Source organism: Triticum dicoccoides, chromosome 1A (genome assembly GCF_002162155.2).
Source record: "Triticum dicoccoides isolate Atlit2015 ecotype Zavitan chromosome 1A, WEW_v2.0, whole genome shotgun sequence".
Classification (NCBI taxonomy): domain Eukaryota; kingdom Viridiplantae; phylum Streptophyta; class Magnoliopsida; order Poales; family Poaceae; genus Triticum; species Triticum dicoccoides.
This window is the reverse complement of record NC_041380.1, coordinates 376,137,152-376,154,477: the sequence shown is the minus strand read 5'-3', so window position 1 is coordinate 376,154,477 and position 17,326 is coordinate 376,137,152. Positions and strand designations below refer to the sequence as shown.

General features: G+C 47.3%; 2 protein-coding genes across 2 annotated transcripts; one reads left to right on the top strand and one right to left on the bottom strand.

Moving 5' to 3' along the window:
• The first annotated feature begins 9,332 nt into the window (after positions 1–9,332).
• LOC119353190 lies at positions 9,333–12,473 on the top strand. The gene is made up of 4 exons (XM_037619778.1): positions 9,333–9,380; positions 9,460–9,652; positions 11,844–11,965; positions 12,105–12,473. The coding sequence occupies exons 1-4, from the start codon at positions 9,333–9,335 to the stop codon at positions 12,117–12,119; spliced, it is 378 nt and encodes a 125-aa protein (XP_037475675.1). The 3' UTR covers positions 12,120–12,473.
• A 616-nt stretch (positions 12,474–13,089) lies between these two features.
• Positions 13,090–16,945, bottom strand: LOC119291423 (serine carboxypeptidase-like 34). The gene is made up of 9 exons (XM_037570207.1): positions 16,651–16,945; positions 15,141–15,231; positions 14,937–15,032; positions 14,755–14,817; positions 14,552–14,642; positions 14,181–14,459; positions 13,910–14,046; positions 13,610–13,811; positions 13,090–13,306 (listed from the first exon to the last, which is right to left on the bottom strand). The coding sequence occupies exons 1-9, from the start codon at positions 16,943–16,945 to the stop codon at positions 13,157–13,159; spliced, it is 1,404 nt and encodes a 467-aa protein (XP_037426104.1). The 3' UTR covers positions 13,090–13,156.
• Between the last annotated feature and the right edge of the window lie 381 nt (positions 16,946–17,326).

Here is a 17,326-nt window from a genome sequence, read left to right as displayed (position 1 = left end):
CTATGAACCAAAAGAGGCCTTGTTTCTAATGAACAACAGAACAATATGAGGCATCTGGATAGAGAAGCTGCAGGAATCTTCAGGTAGAAAACCAGTGTTCCTTTGAAGAAGCATCAATCAAGACAAGCCTTGAATGAAGAACATGCAGTAATGGCCTGCAAGGTCCTTAAACACCAGGAACAAAGTGATCCTGAATATATATGCACTTTCATTCGGCTCATTCAGCTCAAATGCAGAGTACGGCATGGATTACAAAGTCCTGTAAATGAACTTGAGAGAGAGAGTAGAAATAAAAGGACAATGAGAGTGTCTATGAGCTGAAGAATTACATGCATAAACGAATAAATGGGAATCTGAAACCTATGATCCTGCTTCGCTAGAAAACTATAAAAAAACATTATGGAACTTCTAGTCTATCCATTCAAACATCATGAGAGTAAAAACACACAAAGTGGAAGAAATTACATCCATGCCCTACAAGCACTGGAACGAGCCGAAGGCGTGCCATCGTTATCGTTCCCCTCTCATTCAAGTCGAACAAATTTTATTATTGTAGGTAGTCAGATAGACGTCGTGTTAAGGCCCAAAGGATCAACGTTGTAGAATATCAGCCATCATCGATTAAGAGAAACACATAGATCAGAAGGATCTAACATGTAGACAAACGGCGGAAGAATCAAGCAAGATCCGCCGGAGACACACCTCTACACATTTTTCAACAATGCTGGACGCACCGCCACGGCGTGGGCTAGGCAAGGAGAACTTTATCTCATCTTCATGGAGCCGCCGTCGTCTCGTCTTTCTAAACACGACATACACCCTAAACAAACTTTGAAAAAAAAAACTAAGAACGAAACAGAAGGCCTTCCGCCGCTAAGGGCCAAGATTGACCGCACCTTAGGGCCATGAAGACGAGGGAGATTGGCGGGGGCGGCGGTAGGAGGAGAGGCTAGTCGGTTTGGAAACGCTCGTGAAGTCGTGATGAAGGGCTGAGGAGTCACGTGGCGGTAGATGTACTGAATTGAAGGTACGTGCAAGAGCATGTAAAACGAAACTGCTACCTTCATTTCTAAATATAAGACCGGGGAGTTAATTAAACTGCTCAAACGTCTTAGAGGGTGCTTGGATACGTTTTAGTCCCATGACTAAAAGTAGTGGGATTAAAACTTGCTAGCCTCACCCATGCTTGGATCCAAATACTAAAGAGACTAAAATTAAGTTACTGAGCATTTATTATCCTCCAAACTCTCCAATCCAGAACTCGCATGTGTTAAAGGAGAGGAATTAAATGAGGAGAGAGAGGGCTAATACATATTTTAGTAGGTTTCCTATGACTAAATTTTAGCCTCAAGACTAGTCCTAGCCTCTCTTTAGTCATGGGTGCTTGGAACTTTAGCCTCTAAAAAAGATTATTTTTAGTCAGACTAAAAATAGTCCCTTGGATCAGCACTCTCTTATATTTATTAAGAAGGGAGGTAGTAGTAGCGGCAAAATTACAAGGCGTTGTTTTGCATCGCCGGTGTAAAAAATGCGGCAAAAGAAATCCGAGAGTGGAAGCCACGCTACGCATGCCTTTGAGCGTGAGGTCGATCCATTCTACACCCACGGCGTTGTTCCACCTCGAACCTACCACTACAATAATATCCCGTCCACACGATGGCCTGGCGTCCGATGATGCGCCGTGCCGTGCCGGTGCCGATGTGTCAAAACTCAAAACCTACCCAGCAACAGCCAAAAGCTGTGTTTAATCTGCAATTACCAAACAATGGACGCAATTGGAAGCCGATCTGTTCCGCAACCATCCACGTCAGGACAGGAGAAGGGCCGCGTGCGTTTTGGTTGCGGGTGGGTCTCGTTGGCCCCTCCCTGGCGTGGAAAGGGACCGGAACCCCATGTCAGCCGGTACGCACGGCGTCGACGGCGACGGCCACGGGATTGGGACCGGAGGCCGCTCCCGGACGCAGTGGATCCTGGACGCGTGATCCATGTGCCTGGCCCGAAACAGCAGCGTCATCCACTCCACCATCCAATTGAACGCCGTGTTTGTCGATCTCGCTTTCTGCCTTCTTTCCTTGCCTCCGCGCCTGTCGGCTTCCCATTGCCTGGCCGGATCCTCCCTCCGTGTATGTGCGGATATAATGATACTCCTATATGCTTTGCTTTGCTGCAGGTGAAAGCGGCGGATCCGACGACGGAGAGCGAAGATGGGTGTTTTGGTTCTTATTGCTGGTTTTTGATTGGATTGAAATGGTTCACGTCTTGTTTACGGGACTATAATGATGGTCGATGGTTGGCCGACCCATGCTGCAAGTAGAGTGTCCGGGTTGAGCTGCTTCCATCTTTACCTAGATTTTAAGTCTCTGTCACCGACCTAACCAAGTGGGAGGAGATCAAGCCTTGGCCATTCTTTTCCTCCATACCATTTCCCCCGAGGAAGATAAAAAAATAAACTTTGTATTCGTATTTTGCTCATTCATAGATGATAAAATCATCAGAGCCTCTCTAGCCGATCCTTTAAAAACAGTTAGAATAGTAAAAATCCCGATTTGCTCCTCCAAGCGGCACCTAGCCGAAAAACGATTAGATGAGTAAAAAAATAATGCTCCTACACACCACGGACCTAAAATTACTCGACCTTCACCAGGCCGAGTAAAAGTTACGACCTCTTATCCACGTCCCCACTGACGATTGCGTCGTCACCGGCGCAGCTGCCAACGACTACTCACCGCCTCCGCCGCTACCCCGCCGCCCTTCTGCCCAAGTCTGAGCCGGTCGTCGATCGTCGCCGGAGTCAAGCTGAAACGCCGCAGCCACTGTATCGACCGAGTCGGCGGAAACGCCTCAAATCTTCTTCCTCGTCGGCTAACCGGACCCTCACCATGCTTATGCACATTTGCCGGTCATCTCCATGCCTTGTTGATCGCTAGTATCGGCTCGACGACATCGACGACCATTACACCTCCACCGCTTTGCAAGTGTTCGACAGTTTACCGGAGAGGCTCCTCATTGCAACTATACGGTCAATGGTCATGTGATGCCCGGATAGTTAAGCTACAGTAAACCTCTGCTAGCGATGCACGTCACCTCGATTATTGTTGCTAATCTTGCATTAGTTCGAAACCGATCCAAATTCAAAATTGAATTAAAGGTAAACATCAAAAGTTTTCAAACTTTAAAAGTAAAATGTTCAATTTGTTATGAATAAATCGCGAGTAGTTGTGGTGAAGAAACCACACCTTTCTAAAATATTCAAATACTATAAAATGAATAAAACAGGGGCTAAATCAATTATTTAAATGCTTTTAGGATAGTAAATGAATACAAGCTAATTAATTAATGTGCCAAATTATTTGTGGCAGTGGTATGTTTTGAAACACTAATTTAGGTGCTATTGTGATATTTTATAAAACTAAGTTTATTAAAGTATAAACAGAAATCAGTAAAAGACAATAAACAAAAGAAAAATCAAAACTAAAACAAAAGACAAAAGGCCCCCCCTCCCCCTGGGCCGTTCGGCCCAACTAGGCCTCCGGCTGCCGAACCAACCGGCCCAGCTGCCGGACCAGTTGGCCCAAGGCCCACCTAACTTCCTCTTAACCCCAGCCAGCGCCGACCCCCACTCTCTCTCGCTCGATTCCCTCCCCATCTTCCTCGCGCCGCCACACACTCAGCGGCGAGGGCCCTCGTGCCCGAACCCCCTCTCGCAACCTCTCCTCTCCAGTGCTACCCTGCTGCTCTTCGGTGCTCCTCAGGCGGGACGCAGTCGCCGTTCGTCGGCAAGGCAACCACCGCGTCGCTGGTCTTCTTCTCTGCTCGTTCTGGATCGGGCACGACCCCACCGACGCCACGACGTCATCGCCATCCCCGGTCGCCGGTGCCGCCCACCAATGCCTCACCACCGCATCGCCACGACCGTCCCCGGCCTCCTCGTCAACTACGCCCATGCGTCTCTTCTTCCTCCGCCCGACGAGCTCCTCCAACCCGCACCTCTGCTTCGCCCTGGCACCTGCCGGCCCGTCCGGTCGCGGGACCTCACCGGCAGGGTCCCTCCGGCTCCCCTGAGCCCCCTACGCACCTCGATGTGAGCCGGCATGCGAGATGCATCCTTCCCTTCTCCCTACGTTCGTGTTTAGCACCGGCAGCACCACCACCCGTAAGCTCGCCGCTCGTGGTCACCGCGCCCACCCCTCGCGCTCGCGGCCCTGCCTGCTAATTGTGTCGCTGCTCGACTGCTCTCCTGTCGTGCTACTGTTGTTGCCTCTTGCCGCCGCTGCTGCTGACGACCTCGCCGACGCCGTGGCCGCTAGAGCGCCCCGCCTGTGCACGACCCGCTGTGGTGCCCTGCATCCGCCCCGCGCTAGTCCCGCTTCGTCTCCACGCTGGCGTCGTCCGCGCGCGCCCCGCACTCACGCACCACCGCTTCCGCGGACTGCTACTGCACCACGGCAGCGCGCCGTCGCTGACCTGTCGCCCTCTTCTCCGCTCGCGCCTCGATCGGCGTCCCTCCTGGCCACCCGCTGCCGCCGCTCGTTCATCCTCGTCGGCGTTGCCCGTCGCGCCGGCGACGCCGCTCGTTAGCGCCCAGACGCCTCGCTGCCCGCCGCGTCCTTTTGGGCTACGCCCGCAAACCGTTTGCCCACACCCGATTGGCCCCTAGGGCCAATGACATGGGGGCCCCACGCCCCCAGAGCGTTTATAAAAAAAAGAAGATTAAAAAAATAATTATAAATAAAATTAATAATTAATTGATTAATTAAAGGATTAATTAAACTAATTGATCCTGATTAGATTAACCTAACGATTAATTAAACTAACTAACTCTATTTAATTAACCTGCTAATTAAATGTGTCAATGACGAACGGGACCCACCTGTCAGGTTGACCAGGTCAACTGCTGATGTCATGCTAACGTCAGCAAACACTATTCTGGATAATGTTGAATTAAAATAATTAAATAAATCCTAAAAATGATTTAATTCTTTTAAAATTAATAAAAAAATAAACTGTAGCTCAGATGAAAAAACTTTGTACAGGAAAGTTGCTCAGAACGAGGAGACGAATCCGGATACGCAGCCCGTTTGTCCGCCACGCATCCCTAGCATAGCGAACACGCAACTTTCCCTCTCCGGTTCATCTGTCCGAAAACGCGAAACACCGGGAATACTTTCCCGGATGTTTTCCCCCTTCACCGGTACCACCTCGTACCGCGTTAGGGCACACCTAGCATCACGCTTTGTCATGTCATGCATCGCCATGCATTTGTTTGCATTATATTTATTGTTTCTTCCCCCTCTTCTCTCGCTAGACACCGAGACCGACGCCGCTGCTACCCAGTACGGCTACGGTGTTGACGACCCCTCTCTCTTACCAGAGCAACCAGGCAAGCCCCCCCTTGATCACCAGATATCACCTATTCTTCTCTATACTGCTTGCATTAGAGTAGTGTAGCATGTTACTGCTTTCAGTTAATCCTATACTGTTGCATAGCCTGTCCTTGCTACTACTGTTGTTACCCTTACCTGCTATCCTACTGCTTAGTATAGGATGCTAGTGTTCCATCAGTGGCCCTACACCCTTGTCCGTCTGCCATGCTATACTACTGGGCCGTGATCACTTCGGGAGGTGATCACGGGCATATACTATATGCTTTACACTGTTACATTACTTATGATATTGTTCGGAGATGGGGGCTGAAGGGGCAGGTGGCTCCATCCAGGTAGTGGTGGGCCTGAGTTCCCGACGGCCCCCGACTGTTACTTTGAGGTGGAGCGACAGGGCAGGTTGAGACCACCTAGGAGAGAGGTGGGCCTGGCCTTGGTCGGCTTTTGTGGATACTTAACACGGTTAACGAGATCTTGGTATTTGATCTGAGCCTGGCTACTGGCCTATACGCACTAACCATCTACGCGAGGACAGTTATGGGCACTCGACGTCGTGGTATCAGCCGAAGCCTTCTTGACGTCAGCGACTGAGCGGCGCGCGCCGGGTTGGACCGCGTAACGCAACTTCCTTTGTAATGGAGGTTGCTAGGTCTGCTCACCGGCCGCGTACGCAACGTGCAGGTGTGCAATGGGCGATGGGCCTAGAGCCCTGCGCCATAGGATTTAGACCGGCGTGCTGACCTCTCTGTTGTGCCTAGGTAGGGCTGCGACGTGTTGATCTTCCGAGGCCGGGCATGACCCAAAAAAGTGTGTCCGGCCAAATGAGATCGAGCGTGTTGGGAAATGTGGTGCACCCCTAGAGGGAAGTTAAACTATTCGAATAGCCATGATCTTCGGTAACAGGACGACTTGGAGTTGTACCTTGACCTTATGACAACTAGAACCGGATACTTAATAAAACACACCCTTCCAAGTGCTAGATACAACCGGTGATCGCTCTCTCACAGGGCGACGAGGGGAGGATCATCAGTTAGGATTATGCTACATGATGTTTTTTGGTGAACTTACCATCTACTCTCTTCTCCTCCTGCAAGATGGAGGTTATCAGAAGCGTAGTCTTCGATAGGACTAGCTATCCCCCTCTTATTCCGGCATTCTGCAGTTCAGTCCACATATGATAGTCTTTTCCATTTGATATGAATGCATACATATGTAGTGTAGTTCCTTGCTTGCGAGTATTTTGGATGAGTACTCACGGTTGCTTTGCTCCCTCTTTTCCCCTTTCTATATTCGATTGCTGTGACTAGACGATGGAGCCCAGGAGCCAGACGCCACCGTCGACGGCGACTCCTATTACAATGGAGGTGTCTACTACTACATGCAGCCCGTTGACGACGACCAGGAGTAGTTTAGGAGGATCCCAGGCAGGAGGCCTGTGCCTGTGCTTAAGTAAGTGCTTACCTCACTGTAAAATGAGGAAGCAATTCAAGAATCTTCACCAAGTGATAGTGGTCAAGTAAAGGTTCCCAAATTGAGGCAAATATTTTTTATATACACGTTTAACATTTTTAAAATACAAGATTAACATTTTATGAAAACTTATATTTTTTATGTCTTCTTTTTTATACACAATGTACAATTTTTATATATCTAATATATTTATCTAATACACATTTAACATTGTGCAAATACAAGATTAAATTTTTTTGAATACATGGTCAGCACTTTTTTTCTATATACACATTTCTATTTTTCATATGCTTGATAATCATTTTTTTAGATACAAGATTAATATTTTTTTAATACATGGCTGACATTTTCTATACACATTTAACATTTTTCAAATGCTTGATAAAAAAAATTAAATACATGGTCAAAAAATTTCACACACTTTGTATATTTTTTTATTAATTTTCCTATACATGAAAAATATTTTCTCTGTTCTCATTTAAAAAATTTCAAATGCTTATTAACATTTTTTCCAATGTTTTATGTAATATATTTATTTAGAACATTTGGAAGTATAAACTAAACAGAAGTAAAAAAAAGACAAAGCAAAAAAGGAAAACAATAAACAATAAACGTGAAAAAAAACCCGAGGCTGGGGCCTCCCGCAAGTCTGGGCCAGTCCATGTCGCGCTCGCCTTCAGGCGAGGATTCCCTGCGTCTCGCTGACAAAGAGTAAACACGCGTGTTGGCGACAGGAAACTGAAGAAGAAACAGCACGACGTCGTTTCGTACTAATAACTGGACTCCACGCCTTCACGGCTTTGTGCTATTTGTATTTGGATTTGGACTCAGCTCTGCCCAATAAATAAATAAACTCCAGTCAGACTAAAACTCGAATCAAGTGTCCGAGAACGCCTGTGTATTGGTGGTCGTAGATAGTAGATGTGATTTCAAATATCCATGGCTGGCACATATTGGCCTTTTCTAGTACCGTACTCTCTCTCGCACACGATGAACAATTGACGTATCGTGCGTCTCTCCTTCGAAACAGAGAACAACCTGATCGACGGATTATGGCCGACGACAAGCAAAACCCGGGGTAAGCTGTCCGCTGAACTTGTGCTGTAAATTTTGAAACTTTTTTTAAGCATCAGTACAAACACAAGCGCTTATATACACGTGTATACACTCACACCCCTATGAACACACACGCATATCCTACCCCTATGAGCACCAGAAATAATGCGAGCACCAGAATTTGAACTCTGATGGGTTGGGGATAACACTGTCCACCTAACCAACTCAACCACAGATTGATTCGCACTGTAAATTTTGAACTTGTGCAGTATATTTAGCTCGATTGTTATTGAATATAAAAGTCGCCTTATATAATTAAAAAAAACACGCAAACGGCCGTAACCAACCGCCCACCCCGACCAAATTCCCCTCGAGGGTCGCCAAATTCTCGAAGCAGCCACGACGCGAAGCTGCCGCCGCCGCCGCCGCCTCCGTGACCTGAGCTACCCACGTCCCTCCCGCCACCCCCGGGATTTCGTCCCAATTCCTGCATACCTCCTTCGGCGCCGCCGAGCACCTGTTCCCATCCAATGGGCCGGTCGAGCCGCAACAGCCGTACGAAGACGTCCTCAGGATTCTTCATCTCCACCACCGCCGCCACCTCCTCCTCCTCGTCTGGCTCCCTTCCCACCACATTGTTGCGGCCAGGTGTATTCTGGCGCGCCTCGGCCATCTTCACCTATTATTACCATTTTCCTCAACATGGTCGAGATTTAGCTTACTCGAATGACAGTGTGAAAACGTTATTTATCATTGTTCCCGCAATTCTTTCTTCACCTATTTTAGCCCTTAACATTGTTGGTTCACTTCAGGCATGGTGCTGATAGCAATGATGGACGAGATAGGGGTGAAGGTGCTGTTGATGCTCGTCAACACAGGTAATTCTTTCACCAATATGCTTCCCCTTGCCTTCGATGTTCTAGTTTAGTGTGAGAACTGAGAAGTACTATACGGTCACGTTTGGTTGAAGTCACTCACTTCGAGTTCGCGGAATTCTGAATGTTTCAGTTAGATTGTCTGTATAAGTATAACATGAAATTTGTATGTGGGACTGCTATATATAATGGATGAAGTACTATCAAAGTAGTCTCTCTGTAATCACTTTATATTCTATTTGTTGATAATTCTCTTGTAATTTTTTAATCATTTATAAATAGGGTGCTTATATGATTGATTATTCTCCTAAAATTGTTTGAAACCATCTACAATCTGTTTCAGTTCTAATGATGGTAGTGATGACGATGTGGATGTCGGAGATCCTTTTCTTACCGATAGATTTGGAAATTTGACAAGTTGGAGGTTGAGTGATTTGGAGGCAGCAGCGGAGAATCATCTTGAAGATGGAGAAAGTGAAACAGAGGTAGAAGAAAGAAATATTCCAAAAAAGAAATGCTAAAGCGCGATGCTGACCGTAAGAAACAGTACATGGCATATGCTTTACAGAAATATAACGACGACGAGGGTCTTGCTGGGGTTTGTGCTCTTTCCATTTAAATTTGTAATTTTTTATTTTGAGCACATTCCCTTGTTTTAACCTGAGAAATATTTTCAGGAGATGCGTTTTGTGTTTGATGAAAGTAAAGACGAAGTTTTCATTATTGAAGGAAACATGAACTCCTATGAACACTTCAACTTTACAGCTAAGCAGGCTGGTTCCACTGTTCTATTCTTTGCTGAAGTGATCCCAGACGAAGGAGAACTCTGTAATGTTCTTTGCTGCAAGCCTTTGGATTCTGATGACAATGGTATGCTTTCTTAATTGTACGTGACTACCAGTCATATAGTAGTGCCATATAACGGGTTGCATGAAATATGCTGCTTTGCATTTACTAATATGTTAGGAACTGTTATTTGATGAACTGCTTTGCCTCTAGTTTGCATAGTCAATCTATTTATATGTACTTGCCGTGCTTGGATTGGATTTGTTAATCTTGAATATATAAAGCTATACAAAGTGACTCCTTAAGTAGTAGTATTACTATAATTCGATTAATATGAATAGCTGAGCAAGTTTTTGTGTGTAAATTTACTACTGTTGTCTGATGTTTTGTCATGTGGGGATCAACATACAGCAGGTGTCGCGTAGATGGTTAGGTCTCCTACATCTGCCACCTTACCAGTTGTTGTTTTCATATCTGGTCAGAATATGTGTCTGATTGATACTCTACTTGATTTGTTCTTAGGCAAGAGCCTTACATAACATTGAACCCCTGTGCGTGTCAAAAAACTAGATACAGTTATATTTGTATTCGAGTAGAGTCTTGCCTTAAGCTATCCTTCACATAAGGAGGCAATCACCATGGTTTGAGTCCATTCTCTTCCCGGTTCTGTTTGCCGGTGATGACACTTCCGCTAGCGTCTGGTGGGTCCTCAAGCTCCTACTGGCGTGGGATAGGCTCTCAAATGAAGGACACCATGGTATTGGAGAGCATTATGTCTTGGCTTTGTGTTACAATGATCCGTGGACGTCGCATGGAGCTCTGGCAGAAGTAACAGTAGGGTACCGCCCCTCAGCATCAACAGTAGGTGCAGGAGCGCATCGGCTATTCGGTCACCTGGATGGCACACTTCGGAGTCCATTGCCAAATGTTCCAGGTCACCGTGCACCGGGCTTGAATAAGGCTGTTCCCCTGAATCCAGTTGACCTTTGCACTGTTCCAACATCTCGAGGCAAAAGGGCATTCAAAATACAAATGGTCACGTGTCTCAAGTATCCCCGAGCTGCAAAGAACACGATTAGAATTGGAGTCTAGGTGCCAATATGCCCTCTGATGATTATAAATATCTGGTGTGCAATCTGTCCATAATCAAAGCCAGGCAAAAACCTTATGCTTGGGCAAGCACTTGCTCTTCCAAATCTTGGGGAAAATGGGGTCTGCTTGGAGACCATCAAACAGAAATTTATAGAAGTTAGCTGCAGGACTTAGCAAAACTAACCCTGAGTCCTGTAGCCTTAGCGAAATCATCCAAAGTATTCATGAGAATATGCATCCGACCAGATGAACCATTCATGATAACCAAGGTATCGTCTGCATATTGAACTATAGGAAAATCATGGCCGGGGATGTCAAGAGGAGCAGAGAGACGGCCCCTCCTAAAATGATCATTTATCATAGATTATTTTCTTTATTCGTTGGAAGCATGTATTTGAAGGGGAGCCTTGGCGCAGTGGTAAAGCTGCTGCCTTGTGACCATGAGGTCACGGGTTCAAGTCCCGGAAACAGCCTCTTACAGAAATGTAGGGAAAGGCTGCGTACAATAGACCCAAAGTGGTCGGACCCTTCCCCAGACCCTGCGCAAGCGGGAGCTACATGCACTGGGGCTGCCCTTTTTTGTTGGAAGCATGTATTTCGTTTTCCAGTTTCCTTTACCAGCTGGTGAAACGAGCTAAATCAGGATTCCAGTTCTAGTTAACATTCTGGTAACAGTGGAGAACACAGAGTTATATCCTGTTATTCTTGTTAACATTCTGGTAATACCATGAATGAATACCATGCATATGTGCGTTTTCTCTTACTTTTAGGAAATACTAATAATATGCATTGGGAAGTCTAGGATTTTACAATTCGAAAACCTAAGCATCCAGCATACATTATATGAAAGTGCTATGTATTTAGCGAGATAAGCAAGAGCAATCAATCTATTTTCTCTGGCTATCCTCATTTCAACTCGCTGCCCAATTGTGTAGTCATGCCATCTACTCCCTCCGTTCCATATTACTCGTCGATGATTTAGTAAAAAGTTGTACTAGATCAGCGACGAGTAATATGGAACGGAGGGAGTATCTTCACACGGCAGTTATGATGTTGTAGATCAAAGTTTTGTAGCTTATTACCAAGTCATAAACTTAACATATTATTATGATTTATATGCTTCAAATCATTCTCTCTTTTTTCATGATATTGAAAAATGAAGTCAATATTTTTGTTTTCGAAGGACATTGCTTTGGTTGTAAGAATCAAGGTTCCGTGGACTTGAGGCATCCAGCTGGCGAAAGTTTGTATGTTGGAGGTCATGTGGATTGCGAGTTCCCATTTATGTGGGATAGTATCAGTGAGGTACTTGTAAATCAAGTGACATCTCTTTTTTTTCCTGCTGTTTTCTTGCTACAGTTTTTCTACATACTCCATATATTGTGTTGTACATGTAGGACATGTATAATACATATATGCATTTGATTGTATTTCACGTTTTCAGGATGACTCTGATTGAGAGGGAAGATGTCCTAGATGGCCATAAAGAATGTCTGATGGGGGCGTTGGTCTTCTTCTGTTATTCTCCAAATTTTAACGTCTATGTGGTGCCACTTTTGTTTGGAATTGGAGGGCGTGTATAAATACGTTACACTAGCTATAATTACTTCGGAATTCATAAGGCACGAACATTCTCTCATCTGCCTTGCAGCGTGACTGGGCTGCACAGTGATCTGTGTGAGCGGGTTGTGATCGCGCAGCGGCGGTGATTGGGACGTGACGAGTTAATAATGTGTCATGCATTGACTGGGTGGCGCTAAGCTCCTGTCAAGCACACCAATTTCCTAATTACTTTTGGTATTCATACGTTGCTTGTGTATAATAAATGGTGTTACTTCATGCCCGCGATGACATAATCATCGGTATGTACAACTTTGACGAAGCATATGCTGCTATGCAACCATTCATGGATCCTCTACCCCGCAAAAAAAAAAACCATTCATGGATCATCGTTACTCTTGTCTTGCGGAAATATTCCAAAGAAAGTGACGTTTTTAGACATGTCTTGTGTCAAAATTTGGGACCATTAACCCAAAATATTATTTTAAATGTTTGCACTTGAGATTTATATAAATCACATGCATGGATTCGTCTTGAGAAGTATTTCGGGAATATTGTTATGTTGCGTTCTGGGTAGAGAGATGAAAAAAAATGAGAGAGGTAGGAGACGACCGCCCTCAAGAGATAAGGCAGGGGAACGAGTGGCTCCGAAGGAAGCGGTGCGTGGTCCGCACCAAAACACGTGGCGTCTAGGTGACGTTCCAGAAATCATCCGGGTGATTTCAAACGTTTTCCAAATAAATTTTCAGGTGACTGAAAAATGGCAGAAGCAATATTTTGTAGTCTATTTAGGTATGTGACGTAGAAATCATATTTAGACAACTGATCTCCGCAACAAAATCCACAAGTTTTACAAGTAGTGTTTTGCAATGAAATCCATCCCAGACCAGCTTGATCAGGAGCTACAGGTTAGAAGAGCAAAGGAGTTTTTTCTCTCTAGAAGGGCTTGGAGGGGAGGTTGTGGTTGGCGAGGAAGTGCTTGAAGAGCTCCAGCGCCTGCTCGGGCCGCGAGGTTGGCACCATGTGCCCGGCGCCTCTCACCGTGACAAATGTCAGGCCATCATACACCACACTCCATCCACCAACCTGCAAACAACAAACGCATCAGAACAAGAACGTCACACGATGTAACGTGTGAGATAGTGCCATAAGATCTGATAAGATTAATAAGCAACCAATTGGAAGCTACTGGTCGATGGGATTGTTCTGCTATTCACTCATCCAATTAACTAATACTCCGTCCGTTTATAAATATAAAATGTTTTGGACAATTCAATATGAACTACACACAGGCTGAAATAAGTGAATAAATACACTACTATGTGTCTATATACATTCAATTCAGAAGAAAAAATGTTAGAAGAACTTGTATTTGTGATGGAGGGGTACCTGCTTGTGAGTGAACCATGGCGACCAGTCCTCCTTGATGGGCAGGCCGAGCTTCTTCAGCGTGTACCTCGTCGACGTCGTAGGGATCCTCCCATCCGTGTCGCCGCTGAAAATCCATATGCGAAGCCCTTCCTCCGCGAGCTTCTTGACGATGGGGACGACCGTCATGTCGGAATCCTTCCACACATCGTTGATGGTATTGCTGAAAAGAAACACCACACAAACAAAACAATATATATTCAGCTATGAAAAGAAACATAATTCTGAGCCCAGCAAGCAAACTCAGCTAGGCGAACTCACCGGCAAAGAACGTAGGGGTACGGCAGTCCCGTGGTGTTGGCATGCAGAGCCCTCTGCACGTCGTCACGGTTCAGATACTCGGTGGCGTACGTCTGCGTGCATGGATCGAAGCCCATTGGCATCTTGAGCAGATCAAACTGTTCATTTTTGTGCATGAAAGAAGAATCAATTACACTGCTCGATCAGAACTCACACGCACACATGCAGACCGAGGGGGAAAATAAGTGGCTGAAACTTTTGAAGCTGAAGCCAAGGAGGATGCTTTGCTTACACGGCCGTTGGTCTGCCCGATGTTCGCCGAGGACGACGCATTCAAAGCCGGGTACCCGAGGTCGCAGTAGGGGGTGTAGAGGCTGTAGACGTCTATGAGTTTGTAGAGAAGAAAGAATTCGCTCAGTGCCGCGTCGCACTCCGGAGACAGGATCTCCATGCTGAAGTCGCACGACTTGAGGAAGGCGCTGTAGAGCGTGTCAGAGATGATGGCGTGGTGCCACGCCGAGTCCACGATCCCCTGCAAGTCCGTGTCCCCGTCCATGTACGCGTTCCCGATCTATACTCCATTTTGTTTAGTTAGTTACTGCTAACATTCAAGCAATCGCAGGATGGTGAAATGGGTAGCTTATTATAGCTGCATGTATGTACCAGGATGCCTTTGAAGTTTATGTAGTTTTCTTTGGAGGCCTTCTTGTTCTCCTCCACGATGACATTCGCTAACTGCGGAACGTAATGTCCTAGCGATCCAGTGGCAAGAGAATTAGAATGAGCAAAAGTCAGATCATGAGTACAGTACAATCTAGTAGTTCTACTAGTAGTATCTAGCCAGCTATGAATGGGCTGGCAGAGCTGCATAGCTCTCTCCAGCTATGTAGAACTCTTTCATTTTCTGCTGGGGGAACCTCTGAAACCACCTGACGAGGAAAGCATATGAACCGTGTGCTGCAAAGGACGAATGAAATGTCATGTTATCTTGGGAAGAAATCCCTTCATTGTTAGGATAGAAGAGGAAAGACATATCTGTCTTGCATACCTGTGGAATTGTCTCCCGGTGGATCTATTTCGAAGGACGTGTTCGTGTACGAAAATCCAACACCCACTGGAGAGTCCAGGAACAGCAGGTTGGCAGCTGAAAGTTCACCCGACAGTAAGCTATGCATGCTTCCATTGCTATGAAAATTGTTTGCAAGTCTAGTGTGTTAGTCTTGGTTGGCACTTGCCTTGGTTCCAGGCATACGGATTGAGCTCAAGCTCAGGCACATCTTTCTTCACAAGAAATGGCCCGAGCTCCTGCGCCTGACCAAACCCGACGGAAGAACACCCAGGTCCTGCAAATTTTGCAAAACCACACGATGTATAGCTAAATTACACACCCGTCTTAAGAAGGCACCCGCGTCGCCCCCGCTCGGGCGACTCGGGCGGGATCTCGATCCCTAGCCGCCGCCGGTCCCCTCCCCTCCCTTCCTCCCCTCCCTCCGCCACCGCCGAAGGACGCCGCCGGCGATGGCCCGGGGCTGACGGCGGTGGCGGGGGTCCTCCCTCTTGCCTGCGCCGTGGGGGTGGTGCGGCGCCCCGCGGCATGGGTGGCGCGGCCGATCTGGCCTGGCGGCGCGGCGGCTGCCTCGGCCAAGGGCCGATCTGGCCTGGCGGCGCGGCGGGCCTGCCTTCCGGCGGCGGCGCGGCGGCTGCCTTGGCCAGGGGCGGCGATGGTGGGGTGCGGCAGCCGGTTCGGCCTCGGGCTGCGTGGCGGCGTTCGGCGGCGGCGGCCGGGTCTGCGGCGACACATCATCTGACCTCAGATCGGCGGTGGCGGCATGGAGGGCCTGGTGGTTGGGTCGGCACCATGCGGGTTGTGCCCTCCGGACAGATCTGATCTGGCCGGTGCGGCCTGCTCGTTGTGCGGCGGCTCAGATCGGCGGCGACCCGTGCACACATTACGTGATGGAGGTTCTTCGAGCGGATCCGGATGAAAACCTTGTGCTCGGCTTCATGCCATGGCCGGCGTTGGTGACACCCTGTTGTGTCATTACCTTCTTGAAGGCATCGCCGTGGAGAAGCTCTAGACCTCTATCCGCTACCTCCGGGGGAAACCCTAGATCAGTTGATCGGATGACGGCGGCGCGTTGGTGTCGTTTCCTCCTTGGGGGCGTCATTCTTGGAGGCGTACACGGGATCGAGGGACCAGCGGGCGCCTTTTTGGTGGAGCGGTGCTTCATCCTTCACATTGATGACGGCGGATCTCGGCGGCGTGGTGCGGTGGAGACTCGGCGCCCGATGCACGGTGATGGACTCGCGCAGGTGGAGGTAGTTGTCTGGCGTCAAGGTGGCGTCGATGACGGAGTGACCTCACAAGGTAGAAGCCTCAATATCTGCTCTGAAGACGGACATGTGGAAGATGGCGGCGACGACACATGTGAGTGCGTCAGACCAGTTTATGCCCCAGACCCAGTATGTGGCTCGGATGGGGCTTCTGGCTTTGGATGATAGGATTAGGCGAGTAGTCTGGGTATGTGGCCCAGGTAGCACCCCTGCATCATTTGGATAGGAGTAGTGATATATGTTGTCAAGATGGCGGATTCAGGCATATTGTTGTAATACTTTGTAAGGTCCGCGAGAATAATCAATAAAGTGGCTGTATGCATCTCCCAGATGCAGAGGCCGGGGGTCATCCTCCTTTTCTAAAAAAAAAATTGAAGTTTTCTGAAGTTTCAAGGTAAAAATAGTTAGTTAGTTAGTTAGTTAGCAACCTCCATTTAACCATAGGACCAGTGGCTTGTCGTCAGGCTTCTCCATAGCCTCGAAGAACCAATAGAACAGTGCCTTGCCGAGGCGCTCATCGGTGGTGACGTACCCGGAGTAGTGCTTGAACGCATATGAGTAGCTCGGCGCCCCCGGCAGTGATGCGACGCGGTCAAGCTCTTGCGCGGCCATTGTGGCTGCGTCAAGGCTTGCTGTTGCACTGTCAGGCCGTGCTGCAACAGTGCAACAGAGTGCCAGTGCAACAGACACAAGTAGCAACCAGGGTAAGGTGGAAACCTCCATGGTTTAAGGTTTCTTAGCTCCTTTTGCTCGGTGTTGTGGGGAAGTTAGGCATTGGAATGAAGTATTTATAGTACGTACAGAGATAGTGTGTGGAGTCCAGAGACAGCTGACAAGTAGATCGAGTCCTTGGCCGGCATCAACCTTTTCTCGTTGGCCTGATTCTCCCTCTTGCTCAGAATTACATCATTACTCTTTAAGAATATGATTTAGCAATGTTGTTATTCATGAAAGACCAGCAGTAAGAAATATTAGCCATATATACTTACTTTTAGTGATAATTTCAGTTTGGAAAGCAGCGAAAGCAACCCCACAACACAGCTTCGGTCCTTGCCTATGCTTTTTGGAAAAATACAAAACATTGTGGGTAAGTGTCGCTTCTCG

What these genes read in the sequence shown, in the direction of transcription:
- LOC119291423 (XM_037570207.1), bottom strand. Translation starts at nt 16,945, where the DNA reads ATGGAGGTTTCCACCTTACCCTGGTTGCTACTTGTGTCTGTTGCACTG. An exon ending in ATAGCTGGAGAGAGCTATGC is followed by an intron (nt 14,643 to 14,754) that starts AGCTCTGCCAGC and finishes CACTGGATCGCT; the next exon opens with AGGACATTACGTTCCGCAGT. An exon ending in TACCCCTACGTTCTTTGCCG is followed by an intron (nt 13,812 to 13,909) that starts GTGAGTTCGCCT and finishes GTTTCTTTTCAG; the next exon opens with CAATACCATCAACGATGTGT.
- LOC119353190 (XM_037619778.1), top strand. Translation starts at nt 9,333, where the DNA reads ATGGCATATGCTTTACAGAAATATAACGACGACGAGGGTCTTGCTGGG. An exon ending in ACGACGAGGGTCTTGCTGGG is followed by an intron (nt 9,381 to 9,459) that starts GTTTGTGCTCTT and finishes AAATATTTTCAG; the next exon opens with GAGATGCGTTTTGTGTTTGA. An exon ending in TTTGGATTCTGATGACAATG is followed by an intron (nt 9,653 to 11,843) that starts GTATGCTTTCTT and finishes TTGTTTTCGAAG; the next exon opens with GACATTGCTTTGGTTGTAAG.